At 45.1% G+C, this 16336-nt stretch overlaps 2 protein-coding genes across 5 annotated transcripts in view; one reads left to right on the top strand and one right to left on the bottom strand.

The window, feature by feature from the left end:
• LOC122542084 (CCR4-NOT transcription complex subunit 3-like) overlaps positions 1-4531 on the bottom strand; it is an 89336-nt gene extending 84805 nt beyond the window's left edge. Inside the window, exon 1 of one of the 2 annotated variants that reach the window (XM_087978191.1) lies at positions 4461-4531. The gene's annotated coding sequence lies outside the window, so the exon portion shown is untranslated. The other variant, XM_087978192.1, reaches the window with a different exon arrangement.
• A 3412-nt stretch (positions 4532-7943) lies between these two features.
• pde6hb (phosphodiesterase 6H, cGMP-specific, cone, gamma, paralog b) overlaps positions 7944-16336 on the top strand; it is an 11610-nt gene continuing 3217 nt past the window's right edge. The window contains exons 1-2 of one of the 3 annotated variants that reach the window (XM_043679419.2): positions 7944-8484; positions 14759-14917. In XM_043679419.2, coding sequence (XP_043535354.1) covers positions 14796-14917 — 122 coding nt within the window. In that variant the 5' untranslated portion in view covers positions 7944-8484; positions 14759-14795. Of the gene's footprint in view, positions 8485-10494; positions 10581-12655; positions 12769-14758; positions 14918-16336 lie in introns of those variants that run through there. The other 2 variants (XM_043679420.2, XM_087978194.1) reach the window with 2 other exon arrangements.

The following is a 16336-nucleotide window of genomic DNA, read 5'->3' as shown; positions in this document are numbered from 1 at the left end:
TCAAATCCATATATTGTGGAGTTTGATGTGCCTCAAAATATGTTAAAAAATGAAGTCCTTGAGGAGTGGAATAGGAGCATAGAACACAGTTAAAAGGTTTGTTACTGCAGTATGAGGACATATGTAGGAAACAGATGGGGAGGAATAATGCTATTGTGCATGAGGTAGACATAGAGAATACTGTTCCAATAAAACAACACCCCTATCGGCTTAATCCATTCAAAGCCGGACAGGTCTAGGAGGTGGAGGCCATGCTCAGTGAGGATATCATTGAACCAAGGTAGCATGAGTGGAGTTTGCCAATTGTCTTAGCTTTCAAACTGGACAGGACTTAACGATTTGGCGAGGATTATCAGATGGTCAACGCCATTACAAAATTGGACTTATATCCAATACCAAGATTGAAGGACTATATGGAGAAAGTTGGACAAGCCAGTTACATCACCAAGTTGGACTTACAGCATGGTTATTGGCAGGTACCTTTATCAGAGATGGCAAAAGAAATTTCTGCATTTGTAACCCCAAATGGGCTATATCAATTCAAAGTGATGTCCTTTGGAATGAAGAATGCATCTGCCATATTCCAAAAACTTATGAACAGAGTTGTGGCTGGGTTACATCCGGATGATGTAGTGATCTTTACTAAGTCCTGGAAAGATCACGTGGTACAGTTGTTAAACTCTTTGAACGCCTATAAGAAGCAAAACTGGTGATAAACTTAAATAAAACTGAATTCATGAAAGCAGCAATGACGTTCTTGGGACATAACATCAGACATGGAAGGTTGACCCCATGGAACACAAAGATGAAGGCCATCGAGGAATTTCCACAACCAACCTCAAAGAAAGAAGTGCTTCGATTCTCGGGACTAAGCAGATTCTATCGGAGGTTTGTTCCAAACTTCAGCAGTGTAGTGGCACCATTAACCGATTTGCTAAAGAACAACACAAAGTTTCGGTGGACAGAACAATGCCAGGAGGCATTCGACCAGTTAAAAGCAATATTAACCACTGCACCAGTTTTAGCCACACCAATCTTTTTGAAACCTTCAAACTTGCCATCGATGCTAGTGACACAGGAGTTGGAGCTGTACTGCTACAGGAAGATGATGGGATTGAACTGCCAGTTGAGCACTTTTCGAAGAAATTCAACATCCACCAGAGGAAATACTCCACGATCGAAAAATAGCTATTGAGTTTGGTTCTGGCCTTACAACATTTTAATGTGTACGTCACGAACAATGTGTCGGAGACGGATCACAATCCTCTTATATTCTGGGAACGCTTTAAAGACAAGAATATGAGACTATTTCATTGCAGTCTTATGTTATAGAGTTTTAATTTACAAATCATACATTTAGCGGGTTGTAAGAATGTAATCGCAGATGCGTTATCATGGATTTAACTGAAAGTATAGATGAGATTGATTTCTATTCAATGTTATATAGGTGGGAAGAAATTAATACGAACTTAAAGTCTTATGTATGTCATAGTAATGTGGTTAAGGAATAGAGAAAAAAATGAAGCCATCTTTTCATTATGATCGTTCAAGTTTTCTTAAGAGGGAGGTGTTATGAAGGTGTAGGTGTGTACTATACCTTCGAGAGAGAGAGGAAGCTAGCAAGGACTGACTGAAAGCACAGTGTACTGAACAATTTAAAAATGTAACATTGGTTGAAACAAATCGCTGGGGTTCAAATGCCATGGAACAAAAACAAATTCAAATTCTGCCAATCAGTTTAAATTATGCCTCAGATACCGAAATCCAATCGAATTTGAATTGAATGTTTTGATGACATCAAACCAACAAAATTATCTAATGCTGAGGTATAAAACCAGACATTTTGAACAGTTAGGGGGAGAACTGTCAAGAACATCAACAAGTATAGACTGCTAGCTGAATAGCTCTCTGAAAAGTATCTGTCCATCAGAAAAGTTGAGCAGCAGAAGACCAAAGAAAAGCTGATCTAGAAAAGTCTACAGAGGAAAATCTATAAAGGCGAATCAACAAAGTTGACTGGTTTTGAAACGTGATTTTTTCTGTAATATTTAAATGGGATTCTTTTTTAAATCAGACCAGTATTATAGAGTGGCAGGTAAAAGATAGGTTTAAGAGAAAGGTGTTGTAAATAGTTATCTAAAGTTCTCTTTTGGACTTAAAGAATAAAATTGTTAATTTTTACTTTAAATAGCGACCTCTGAGATAGTTTTTTGCCTTTCGAAATTTAATAGATTACAGCGCGAGATGAGCTTCTCTGTGTGTCGGGTTTAAATTAGCTGAGTGATTTACTGCATGTCATAACAGAAAGCAAACGCTTCCAAATAAACCTTTTGGACTATAGTCTGGTGTTGTGTGATTTTTAACTTTGCCCACCCTAGTCCAAAAGCGGTTCCTGCACATCATATTTTACAGTGTGTGTGTGAACCAAATCACAGCTCTCATTGATATATGCTATAGGTAATCACAGATCCATTGATAAGACTGTTGTTCATTTCAGTTCCCAGTAAAATCTCCAACTCTGCCCTGAAAACTGGCATTTTTTTTTAGATTAGATTACTTACAGTGTGGAAACAGGCCCTTCAGCTCAACAAGTCCACAATGACCCTCCAAACAGCAACCCACCCAGACCCATTCCCTGACATTTACCCCTTCACCTGACACTACGGACAATTTAGCATGGCCAATTCACCTAACCTACACATTTTTGGACTGTGGGAGGAAACCCACGCAGACACGGGGAGAATGTGCAAACTCCACACAAACTGTTGCCCGAGGCGGGAATTGAACGCTGTGAGGCAGCAGTGCTAACCACTGAGCCACAAAAACACTAGGGCAGTCACTCCTTGTCCTACTCTGTGGAGAATTCTGTGATAATAGAGAAAGCACTCTCTGATCTGAAAGATCTCTACAAAAAAAAATGAGAGATCGGCATTAAGAGGGTCACAATGTCAAGTTGGTTACTGGGCATGCAATAGACTGCCTCAAGTTAGTATTTTGTGCCTTGCATCGCCATCACACCCATCCCCTACCACCATCTGCTTTCAGTGTAGAATGTGCAGGAACTGAGAGTCCCTTCTGAATATTGTTGCACTTGACTCACCATGTGTGTGTTCGATCAGTACAAGATCTAGCTAGTATCAGCTTCTGTATTGATTCACCAACCTCCCTTTCCCTGAATGAGATCAAATCTAAATCTTGCTTCTCAATTCTGTAAAACTAACTGCTGTCTGTTGCAAAAATTACAAAACTGAGAGAAAAGCACCAATTTCACTTTAGCCTTGATGCTAAGATGTCGACAGAAGCAGGGACACATCTAAGAATGTTGTAACGCCAAGTATGCATTACAGGGACAACAAGCTTTCTGAATACCGTAAAAGGGGAGAGGGATAAGTGATGCCGAACAACACAATTCACTTGTGGGGCCTGTGATGTGCAGCAGTATTGTTAGCACGGTTTCATAGGTATATACTCCAATTTACTGAACCAAATCACAAAGTTCCTAGCTACTCATTACATTTGACAAGAAGGGGCTTGTTTATGAAACACTTGGTGAAAATGTTGAGCTATTGTGAAAGTAACAGTACCGCATTAATGATTTGCTGATGCACAGAATGGATTTTGTCAACTTTGATTTTGCTATAATAGCAACCTGCAGTCTAGAAAGTGATGAATTTTGTATGAAAGACTTCGAGATCTCTGCAGACAGCAAGATGTGATACGAATGCACAGGATACGAATCTTCCTTTGTCAACAGCTTCCCTCAAGCAGCCAGCACGAATGCACAAACCGCACAAAGACCTTCAGGCTCCCAGCGCAGAGCTTGGGCACTCTCTACTTTCCCCCAATTCCTCTTCCTCAGGCCTATCGCTCATCGAAATAAATTAAAACCCAAAGTGCCAGAGCTACACAGCACTGAGGCAGCGCCGGGGGACGGGTGAGAAGTGGCCGTTTTCGGGTGATTTTGGTTGAGGGGCCGAGGCCTTCCTTTTTTTGTGTGCTGGCGTTTCTACAGCACGGGTCCCTGCCGTTACCGGCTGAGGACGGAGCCACGGGTAGTGGGACGACCCGACCCCCCCCCCATCCCCCATCGGCGGTGCTCTCGGTAACAATAACTCCAGATTGGAAAGCACCGTTGCCAAGGCGACACCATGCTGGCATAAAGGGCTGAATCGTGTTGCTCACACTCAGGATCCAGAAGTATACGGTATCGGAGTCAATGCCAAACCCAAGGCTTGGCCTCGCTCCATTTCCACAACACCACCCCCTCCCTCCGCCTTAGCCCCTCAAACTGACCAGGGCCCAGGCCTCAGGCTCTGCCATTCTCTCTGCTCGAGAGCCCCGTCCGGGCAGCACTGACCTGCGACCAATGAGCCAGGTTCGGGCACAAGATGGCCACCAGGGTGCAGAAGGAATTGGAACCGTGGAGAAGCGAGGCCCGGGGTGGCGGCGTCGGAACTTACCGAGCGGGAGAAGCCGGATCCGGGGCCACGGCTGAGACACGGTCACAAAATGGCGGCGTGCCTGTACCAAGGGGAACGCGCGACACCACCGGCCACCGAGGGAACTGCAACCCGGCTCAGCCCCGCTCCCCATGGCCACCGGGGGAACTGCAACCTGGTCTCAAACCCGCTCCCCGCGGCCATCGGGGGAACTGCAACCTGGTCTCACACCCGCTCCCCGCGGCCATCGGGGGAACTGCAACCTGGTCTCACACCCGCTCCCCGCGGCCATCGGGGGAACTGCAACCTGGTCTCACACCCGCTCCCCGCGGCCATCGGGGGAACTGCAATCTGGTCTCACACCCGCTCCCCGCGGCCATCGGGGGAACTGCAACCTGGTCTCACACCCGCTCCCCGCAGCCATCGGGGGAACTGCAATTCGGCTCAGCCCCGCTCCCTCTGGCCACCGAGGGAACTGCAACCCGGTCTCACACCCGCTCCCCGCGGCCATCGGGGGAACTGCAACCTGGTCTCACACCCGCTCCCCGCGGCCATCGGGGGAACTGCAACCTGGTCTCACACCCGCTCTCCGCGCCGACCGGCGGAACTGCAGCCCGGCTTTACACCCGCTCCCCGCGACCACCGGGGGAACTGCAACTCGGCTCAGCCCCGCTCCCTGTGGCCACCGGGGGAACTGCAACCTGGTCTCATACCCGCTCCCCGAGGCCACCAGAGGAACTGCAACCTGGTCTCACACCCGCTCCTTGCGGACACCAGGGGAACCACAGCCCGGCCTCACAGCCGCCTCCCACGGCTACAACGAGAACTGCAGCCCGTCTCACGTCTGCCATCCAGCGGACGGTCAGGACACTGCAGCCTGCTGTCGTGTTGGGACCATTGTGACTCTGGGACTGTCCTGGGAACGAAGGTAGAAGGAGCCCCACCAGCTTAGAGTCAAAGAGGTATTACTGGAGAAACTCCGCAGCTCTATAGAATCTTTCTCTCTCCAGAGAGACTACTAGACCCGCGGAGTTTCTCCAGCAATCTTTCAGATTTCCAGCATCTGTAGTTTTGTTTGCATTTTATCTCAATGTTGGCCTGAACAATCCCCTTGACAATTATAGCAAAAACCTCCGGAAATTCAAATAATGCTGTATAATGTAATAAATAACTGGTTTCAGCATTTCGCTTGTTTCTGCAGCCTGGATGTACTCTGCCATGGAGTTATCACTCTCTCTGCAAGACCTGTTGGCATTTTAAAAATTCCAAAGCGATTGTCTTGACTAAACCTGGCTCTCAGATAAGTTGGAGGAGAGTTCACCTGAGACTGAGTTCAGCCTCCCCCCCGAACCAAATGGTGAGCATTGGAAAATACAAAACAGAAAATGTCAGGAATACTCAGCAGGTTGGATGGCATCGAAAGAGAGATTGCAACAATGGTTAAGAAAGCACACCATCGCCTCTACTTCCTCAGAATGCTAAGGAAATCCAGCATGTCCACAAGGACTCTTAGGAATTTTAATAGATGCACCATAGAAAGCATCCTATCCGGGTCCATCACAGCTTGGTATGGCAACTGCTCTGCCCAACAACATAAGAAATTACAGAGAGTCCTGAACATAGCTCAGTCCATCCTGAAAAACAGCCTTCCATCCATCGACTCCATCTCGACTTCCCACTGCCTTGGGAAAGCGGCCAGTACAATCACCCCAGTTATACACTCTTGCACCCTCTTCCATCAGTCAGAAGATACAAAAGTTTAAATACATGTACCAACAGATTTAAGAACAGTTTCTTCCTGCTGTTATCAGACTTGTGAGCAGACCTCTCAAATATCTTTCTCTATATAGTACATTCTGTTCTATTACCCTTCTGTACTTATCTAAGATATGAATTGTCTGGATAACATGCAAAATAGTACTTTTCACTGTATCTTGATACCTGTGACAATAATAATTCAAATCAAATCAGATGATTTCAGTGTCTGTATTTCCTTCCAGTCCCATGTTTATATTCTTCCATGAACTGCTGAAGTTTGAATTTATCCAGAGCCATTTCCTGTTCTAGGAACATCTGCATGGATCAGTTTGTTTGCTGCATGGCTCTTTCCTGAGTCAGCTGGTGCTGTGGAGCGGACGGTCATCTGTTTTGATCCCACTGCCAGACAGATACTGAGTCTAAGATGACAGCTCCAACCAATGGCGAGGGAATACTGCACTGTCAGAGGAGCTCTGTCCAACAGCGAGGGAATACTGCACTGTCAGAGGGGCTCTGTCCAACAGCGAGGGAATACTGCACTGTCAGAGGAGCTCTGTCCAACAGCGAGGGAATACTGCACTGTCAGAGGAGCTCTGTCCAACAGCGAGGGAATACTGCACTGTCAGAGGAGCTCTGTCCAACAGCGAGGGAATACTGCACTGTCAGAGGGGCTACCTGTCCAACAGCGAGGGAATACTGCACTGTCAGAGGGGCTCTGTCCAACAGCGAGGGAATACTGCACTGTCAGAGGGGCTACCTGTCCAACAGCGAGGGAATACTGCACTGTCAGAGGGGCTCTGTCCAACAGCGAGGGAATACTGCACTGTCAGAGGGGCTACCTGTCAGTCAATTTGTGAAATTAATGTTGCTCTGGATTGATTTTTTGATAAATGGTCAGCCCTGATATCACCACGGTCTCTGGCAATCTCCATCAGTTACTCATCTTCTCGCAGGAACACAGTAAAATAGAGTCGCCTGAGCAGCATCATTCTGGATTTGTTACCAACTGTTTACAAAGTGACTTGGCCAGATATCGCATGAACCAATCTCTCAGAGACATGATTTAATCTGCTGGGGATTGTCTAATCAGTAATGTCCTCTCCTGCTGAAACAGATTAGTAGCAGCTTCACCTCACTAATCTGCCTGAACAGTAAGGTGATTGTCGCAACAATAATCCTCTGTAAATGGACTAACAGAGTCTCCATCAGAATATTCACTAAGAGCAGTGATTGCAAAGTCATACATTAGGGACATTTAAACCACTCTTGGATAGGCACATGGATGATAGTACAATGAAGGGTACGTAGGTTAGTCTGATCTTAGAGTAGGATAAAAGGTCGGCACAACATCGAGGGCCGAAGGGCCTGTTCTGTGCTGTACTGTTCTAATAATCATCCCATTTACACAGGTCACTATAACAGTGTGCAGAATTCACTTACACTTCAGTGCAGATGTAATGATCTTGTCAAATGTATAGCAAAGTGTAGGACTGTCTGTGTCACTAGTGTCACACTCATCAGCGTCGCACCCATTAGTGTCACATTTTCCCTAGTATGGGATGTGTTACACCATTCCAACACCAACTCACTGTGACGTCATACCCACCACAGTCAGAACATTTCTAAGCTTCACTGCTAATCCTTGTGAGTTTAACATTGTACAACTGAACTTAATGACACCGAGATTTAAAAAAAACATTCAGCCTCTGATGCGTGGACCACTTTCTGGTAATGTCATTCTGCAGTCTCCAGTTTCAAATCAAACATTCAGAGTTACATCTGCACACAGAAGCAGTGTTTTCCCAGCACTGGATCTGACTGTTTTATTCCAAACACACATCTATTTCACAAAATTCAGACCTAGTCCCAGAAACTCAATCAAAGCAGAGTCAAAGCCCACTTCTAATACACTCAGACTTCGAAAGGCAAGGACTGATCCCTAAAACCAGAGTGTGGATGCGGAGGGGAAACTGGGCTGCACTGAGTATCAAACCCCAAGATCAGGGGCTCACCCCAACCTCCACGTTGCTCTGTTTAAGAACAGCTTTCTGCTCATGTTCAGCAGCAGAGGGGCTGGGGGTGGAGGGTATTCTCTGGAAAGGTTCATGAAGCTTGACCTGAAGTGGGATGGAGAGCTCAGGGTGCAGCCAATAAGGCAGCTGGAAGAGGATTGTGAAAGCATAGCGTGACTGAGAGAGGATTTAAGGAGAGGGAGTCAGAGAATCTGCAGGGACAGCGAGAAAGGGACAGAGCCCAGCCTCAATACTGTCTGCTGCTGCTGCTTCTTGTAAGTAAAGTGATACTTTCATCCCCTTTTCAATAAAAGAATAAGAATTGGCTCAGAATACAAACTTGCAGACATCATTTGAAATATTGGCAGATAGACAGAACATTGTCACAGGAAGCAATCTATCCTGCAGTGCGGCGCTCCCTCAGCTCTGACCCTCCGACAGTGCGGCGCTCCCTCAGCTCTGACCCTCCGACAGTGCGGCGCTCCCTCAGCACTGACCCTCCGACAGTGCGGCGCTCCCTCAGCTCTGACCCTCCGACAGTGCGGCGCTCCCTCAGCTCTGACCCTCCGACAGTGCGGCGCTCCCTCAGCTCTGACCCTCCGACAGTGCGGCGCTCCCTCAGCACTGACCCTCCGACAGTGCGGCGCTCCCTCAGCACTGACCCTCCGACAGTGCGGCGCTCCCTCAGCACTGACCCTCCGACAGTGCGGCGCTCCCTCAGCACTGACCCTCCGACATTGCGGCGCTCCCTCAGCACTGACCCTCTGACAGTGCGGCACTCTCTCAGCATTGACCCTCCGACAGTGCGGCGCTCCCTCAGCACTGACCCTCCGACAGTGCGGCCCTCCCTCAGCACTGACCCTCCGACAGTGCGGCACTCCCTCAGCACTGACTCTCCGACAGTGCAGCACTCCCTCAGCACTGACCCTCTGACAGTGCAGCACTCCCTCAGCACTGACCCTCTGACAGTGTGGCACTCCCTCAGTACTGACCCTCTGACGGTGCAGCATCCCCTCAGTATTGACCATCCGACAGTGCGGCACTCCCTCAGCACTGACCCTCTGACAGTGCAGAATTCCCTTGGTACTGACCCTTTGAAAGTGCGGGACTTCTCAAGCTGATGATGTTTGTAATGTACAGATGTTATTGGTATTGAATGACTATCAATTACGTGACTTCAGTTTGGTCAGTTTCCTGGGACCTGAGCAGCTGATCTTGAGAGGATTTGCAATGCCCCTGATTGTTCTCCTTGAGGTTGCAGTGTTGGGATCCTGGTACCCTTCAGTACCCTTCAGCTCAGCGACCAGTCAGTGGAATGTCAGTGCAATCCCACATTTACTGACTTAAATTTGGTCACTTGCCAGTTTTTATATAATATCAACAATTAACAATGAAGGGTCAAATGCTGATTTCAAGATTCACAAATATTGAAATCAGACCAGAAGATGTATGAATGGTGCAGTCCAGGTTTGGTGGGGTAGCCATAGTTTAAAAAGGTGTGTGGGTGAGTCTGGATACTCTTCAGAGGGTCAGTGTAGATTTGATGGGCCAAATGACCTCTTTCTGCACTGTAGACATTTTAGGATTCTACACCATTCAGCCCATCAAGTCTGCTGTATCATTCAAAGCTGATCTGATAACTCCACTTTCCTGCCTTTCCCCCATAACTTTCGATTCCCTTCCTGACTAAAATCTCTCTATCTCAGTCTTGAATGTATTTAATGACCCAGCCTCAACAACTCTCCAGTAAAGAATTCCACTGACTCATCCTCTCTGAGAGAAGAACTTCCTCTTTATTTCTGTCTTAAATGGCTGACTCCTTATTATGCCTCTGGTCCTAGACGCTCCCACAAGGGGAAATAACATCTCCTGTCGCATCCCCAAAGAATCTTGTATTGTTGAAATGCTCATGAACAATGAAAGCATTAACCGAGAATTTGTTCACAACTCTATTTGTCCCACTGTTTCATAATTCCACTGAGATTCCCCAGGGAATTTGTGGGGAGTCTGTTTGTTGTGTAGAAATGCAAAACATGCCAAGGATACAACAACCACCTGATGAAGGAGCAGCGCTCCAAAAGCTAGTGCTTTCAAATAAACCTGTTGGACCATAACCTGGTGCTGTGTGAATTTTAACTTTGTACACCCCAGTCCAACACTGGAATCTCCAAATCAATCTTGCTCAGTGAAGCGGCAATATTGGGTTTAATTCTCAGAACTTGTCTATGATTTCACTTCAGATGATAAGCTGTAGCACGTTTTGCAGATTTGTTTCCATTATGGTTTTCAGGACTACTTAGAGGAATACACCTTCCCTGCAGTGCCTGTATCTGAAATTCCCACTGATCAGCCGTGTGTCTATCAGAAGATGGTAAAGACTGGAATTCCTCCTGCTGCCTGATTTCCTGAGTATTTCCAATGTGTTCCATCTTTTTGTGTCAGTGACAGTCAGGCTTGCAAGTGACAGCCTGTAGCAGTAATCCCAATCCAAGTGTATCTGTCCATCAGGAGCTTTTTGGATTCACTGCTGCTAATTGGGATCATCAGGAACTGAGTCGATTAGCGAACATGTGCTCCTGAGATATTGAATGGGAAGCTCTGTGAGAAGATTAGTAAATCCAATTTTACTGAAACATGAAGTGCTGTGTATACCAAACTGGGAGGGGGCTGATGATTCTGTTCAATTCAAATCAAATCAAAATCTGAAGCAATATGAATGGCTGGGAAACGAGATCCAAGTCCACAGAACACGTCCACTTGGTTCTCCTAACATCAGATTGTTTTGTAATCACACCCCTTTGATGCTTCACATTTATTACCTAATCATTCTTCTCTAAGATGTTGTTGTACACCTCTGAAGCAGGTGAGACTTGAATGCAGACCTCCCAGTTCAGAAATAGGTACACTACCACTGCACTACCCATTCCCTTTTACTGCATTTTTTTTAACTTCTTATCATTACTTGTAACATTCGCATATCCAGATATGGGTTAAGTAAATTATGAACGGATCATGGGATTAATTTGGTGTCGATTTGTAGTTTGTGTGAGCTTTCTGCACTGTTCTATGGTTTATAGTTTCTGTTTAAAATTCTTGCCACCAGTTTCAATGGTTCCAAGAAAATGAAATTAGACACTTGCTTCTAAAAAAGGAATATTAAAATATGGACAGGGGAGGTAATGGCCTAGTGATATTAATATTATATCATTAATCCAGAGATCCAGGTAATGTTCTGGGGATGCAGGTTCAAATCCAGCCATGGCAGATTGCTGGAATTTGAATTTAGTAATAATTTTGATGTGGAGATGACGGGGGGTGGACAAAGTCAGAAGTCTGGTGGAGGTGGTACAATTGCAACATTTAAGAGGCATTTGGATGGGTATATGAATAGGAAGGGTTTAGAGGGATATGGGCCAAGTGCTGGCAGGTGGGACTAGATTGGGTTGGGATATCTGGTCAGCATGGATGGGTTGGACTGAAGGGTCTGTTTCCATGCTGTACATCTCTATGACTTAAGTTACACGACACCAGGTTATAGTCCAAGAGATGTATTTGAAATCACAAGCTTTTGGAGCGCTGCTCCTTTATCACTTCACCTGACGAAGGGGCTATGCTTGAAATAAAAGTCTAATGATGACAATCAAACCATTGTCAGGAAAAATCCATCTGGTTCACTAATGTCCTTCAGAGAAGGAAATTTGCTGTCCTTACCTGATCTGGCCTACATATGACTCCAGACCCACAGCAACGTGGTTGACTCCTGCCCTGTGGGCTATTGGGAATGGGCCATAAGTGCTGGCCCAGCCAGCAATACATACATCTGTGGATGGATACAAAAAAAGGACTTGTTTTAGGATAATGGGTATCAGATTTACAACAGACACAAGGAGATATTATTTCTCTAAGAGTTATGAATCTGTGGAATTCACAACCTCAGAGTATAGTGGATGCTGGGACATTAAGTAAATTTGAGGAGGAGATAGATTTTTAATCAGTAATAGATTGAAGGGTTATGGAAGGTAGAGGGGAAAATGGAGTTGAGGCTGAGATGAGATCAGCCATGATGGGATAGAATGGGGGAGCAGGCTCATGCAGCTGAACTACTCCTGGTTCTGACTTTCTCATGATTATTGAAAGCTGCACTGAGTGAGATAGAGATGAGATTAGACTGGGGGCTCATGTGAAAAATAACACCTATGCAGAGTGTAACATGTTTTGAACATCATACTCTTTTCTTGAGTAGTTGAGTGAGAGGTAGATTTGTGATGAATCATGCCTCTGGACAAGCACATGGACGACAGTAAATTGAGAAGTGTGTAGATTAGGTTGATCTTAGATTAAGAAAAATGCTTCGCATAACGTTGTGGACTGAAGGTCCTGTGCTGTGCTGTACTGTGCCGTGCTGTTCTATGTTCATATTTTCCTGTGTGCTCTTTCTTCATGGTATTTATAGAGATTGCTTCCATAAGAAAATCAGCTTGTAGTATCAATGTACAGCAGGGGTAGCTGTCAGTTTACATTCAAGCAATTTACTAGGGATGGAATCTGCTACATAATCTGTAAGTACCACCATAAGCAATTGATTAAATAGAGAGGTACTACGTGTGAACATACAAAGAAGTGAACAAATGCATTAGATTGAGAGCTTCTCAACAAACAGTGATATATGCAAAAGGATTTATGATATTTTTCCAGCCAGTTTGTAGATATTGAGGTTCTATACTTTAGTAAGTAAAATGATGTGTGTTTGTGCATGCATATCTCTGTCTCTGTGTAGCCATCAGTGCTTGTTCGTGTGTGTATGCTTTTGTGTCTGTGTTTCTTTTAAATAATCTTTTTAAAATAGCTAAACACATTCATTCCCTGATATTAGCTTCTTTCCCCTCATTAAACATCCCCAGTGTGTAATGAAACAGGTTAGAAGTGACTTTTTACTGACCATCATATTTTCTCCTTCTCCCAAGGAGATTGCAAATTGCATTTATGCAAATCTCTCCAGCATACAAACCTCCAGAAACATGTCCTTCCTTTAAAACCAGCCTTTATGCAGTTCTTCCCATCACTCCTTTACTGGCCAATCCCCAGCAGTCTCAACGCTAAAGTCCCTTTCTTCACTCCATCTCTTTGTCCCTTATCTGATCCCTCCAACCTCCACAAAACACTTTTTAGCCGAACGTGTAGTGAACTCCCCATCCCCAATAACTCCACCTTTGGGGTCATGGTGATATTTGTTTGATCATTTTGCTGTGAAGTTCTTTTGGAAAATTTTCCAAGATGTTACATAAATGTAAGCCTTTGCTGTAATTCAATGACACAGAAAAAAAATCAACAAAGACAAAATCATTGTAAGCCAAGATGTACAATGTAATTTCTCCCAGCATGTACAGATAGTATTGTAAATAATTTAAATCATTCAGTTCAAGGAGGTTGTGACACCCTCTGGAGTAGGTGGGACTTGAACCCAGGCCCTCACTGAACCACAGGACCCCAAGGAAATATATAATGTATGGTGTATATAGGATCTGTATAGCATATTGTATACAGATTCAATGGTATCCAAATATTATACATAGAATGCATGGGATGTGGCACAGAAACAGCCAATGGGCTCAATACCCCATGCTGGCAAACAAAAAGAAAATGTTCCGCTGTCTCCCAATCACATTCCCTTTACTTTAACTCTGTAATGTTGCTATTTGTCCAGAGACCCACCTGGAAAAATATTGCAAAATAAGAAAGAACCAGAATAAGATGTCACTGAGATCAACTGGGCTAAGCCCAATTCAAGCACTTAGCTCATCCTGTAAGAGGATTCAATGTCATCTGTCAGAGGAATCTTAAACAAAGCAGCCTGTCCATTTCCAATATAACGAGGGGCTGTGGGACTTGGAAGTGTCAGCTTGCAGAATAACTTTCTCAGTATTAAGTTTTACCACTCGTTATTTACAAATTAGGTCAGGAGGGCAAAAATACAACTCGACTGTGGGACTAGATTGGGTTGGGATATCTGGTCGGCATAGACAGGTTTGACCAAAGGGTCTGTTTCCGTGCTGTACTCCTCTATGACTGGGGGTGTTACAGTGCCAGACAGAGATGGATTTCCTGACATTGTTGGTGTGATCTGCTGAATACCTTCCCAGTGTTTAGGAATTAGACCTTTTCTACCCAATGTCTGATGGCGGGAATGGATTCCAGACTCTGGGCAAGAATGCTCCCGTGGAGTCAAGGCTCACTCCAGACGTTTCTGTGCCATTGATTCATTTTGTTGGAAGTGTTAGGGTCTGCTGCAGCTGAAATGACTGAGCAAGGTCTAAGTGCATTTCTTTGGTAATACTATACTGCCACACTTCACGGACATTATGGGTGGCTGTTCTTGACTTGACAGTTTTGTAAGTTGTGAATAAACTCTTTGTTATGGCTACTGAAGGGATCAGACAGTAGCTGTTGCACCTTCAATCCCCACAAATAATTGACAGAAAATTCCTCCCTTTCTAACCAGGGATGGTGTGTCCAGAATCGTTGGTTTGACTGTGACATTTTGTCTTTCAGTGAGTGTTTCCTGTCTCAGTAACCCTGTTCTGTGGAAATGAATATTTCACCAACTAATATTTCTGGAGGTGCCACGTCCCCTAGGAAGGGGCCACCAAAGTTCAAGCAAAGAGCGACTCGACAGTTCAAGAGCAAACCCCCCAAAGCAGGCGTGAAAGGGTATAACTGAGAAATTTTGATTTACAGGTTGAGCCTTGGAATCCAAGGGTCTGAGAACTATTTTGCTGGAGTTTTAATAGAAATGACATTAGGATCTTCTCCTCTCTCCACACACACACACACAGACACTCTCATATACACACACTCTCACACACACGAGTTGAGAGTATGGTGCTGGAAAAGCACAGCAGGTCAGGCAGCATCCGAGGAGCAGGAAAATCGACACTTCGAGCCGGAGGCCTTCATCAGGAATACACAGACAGCCCCACACACACACAGACAAACACGCACACACGCAGACAGCCACACACACACACACAGACAAACACGCACACATACACACACAGACAGACAGCCACACACATAGACAACCACACACACACATATACACAGACACACACGCACAGACAGACACACACACACACAGACACACACACACACACACAGACTGGAGTCAGTACCAGCCTTTCTGCCCCACTCCCTGTGGGCAGACTGACAGAATGAGATTGTTGGAGGGTTACCCACAATCCACAGCGGACAGACGGGCATCGTTGACCTGGGCAGAGTCTCTTTAACCCCTTTAGCAGTGAAATTGAACTCTGTTCCAGTGAAACTGCTCCTTCTCCGTGTACCAGTACTACACAAGTTGCAGCTTCCTCAATACAGGGGCATTGGTGAACTTTTGCTTTTTTTGCCCACATTCTGAACACCCCTTGGTGTCTCTAACTCAATGAAAGCCAGTTTTGAAGTTGTGGACAGTCTGGAAATGACTGCCCTATCTATTTCACCAACATCTCTTGTATATCAGAGAGGTGCAAATCACAGCAAAGGGAACAAAAACTTAGCTGGTCAAACTCTCCCACTATCTCCATAATCCCAGACGTAACCAGTAATGTTTTCCTTAAAATTATTGTTGTAACATTTTGTCTGTTGTTCCACTAACCATGTTTAGCATTAAGACTAAAATGAAAATTGAACTCTGAGTTTACTTAGTTTTTTTTATTCATTCACAGGATGAGGGTGTCACTGGTGTAGGCCAACATTTATTGCCCAGAGGGTGGTTAAGAGTCAACCACATTGCTGTGGGTCTGGAGTCACATGTAGCCCAGACCAACGAAGGATGGCAATTTCCTTCCTTGAAGTACATTACTAAACCAGATGGATTTTTCTAACAATTGACAATTGATTTATGATCATCATTAGACTCTTAATCCCAGATTTTTAAAAAAATTATTGAATTCAAATTCCACCAACTAAGATGGTTGGGATTCAAACCCAGGTCCCCAGAACCTTACCTGGGTCTCTGGATTAACAGTCCGGCATTAATACCACTCAACTCCCCCAGAATGGAACAGGAACGTGTTCTTGTTCCAAACCCAGGTCCCCAGAACCTTACCTGGGTCTCTGGATTAACAATCT

Source organism: Chiloscyllium plagiosum, unplaced genomic scaffold, assembly GCF_037043375.1.
Source record: "Chiloscyllium plagiosum isolate Xiang-an unplaced genomic scaffold, Cpla_swu_hap1 HiC_scaffold_33, whole genome shotgun sequence".
NCBI classification, from domain to species: Eukaryota; Metazoa; Chordata; class Chondrichthyes; order Orectolobiformes; family Hemiscylliidae; genus Chiloscyllium; species Chiloscyllium plagiosum.
This window is presented reverse-complemented; position numbering and strand designations above follow the sequence as displayed.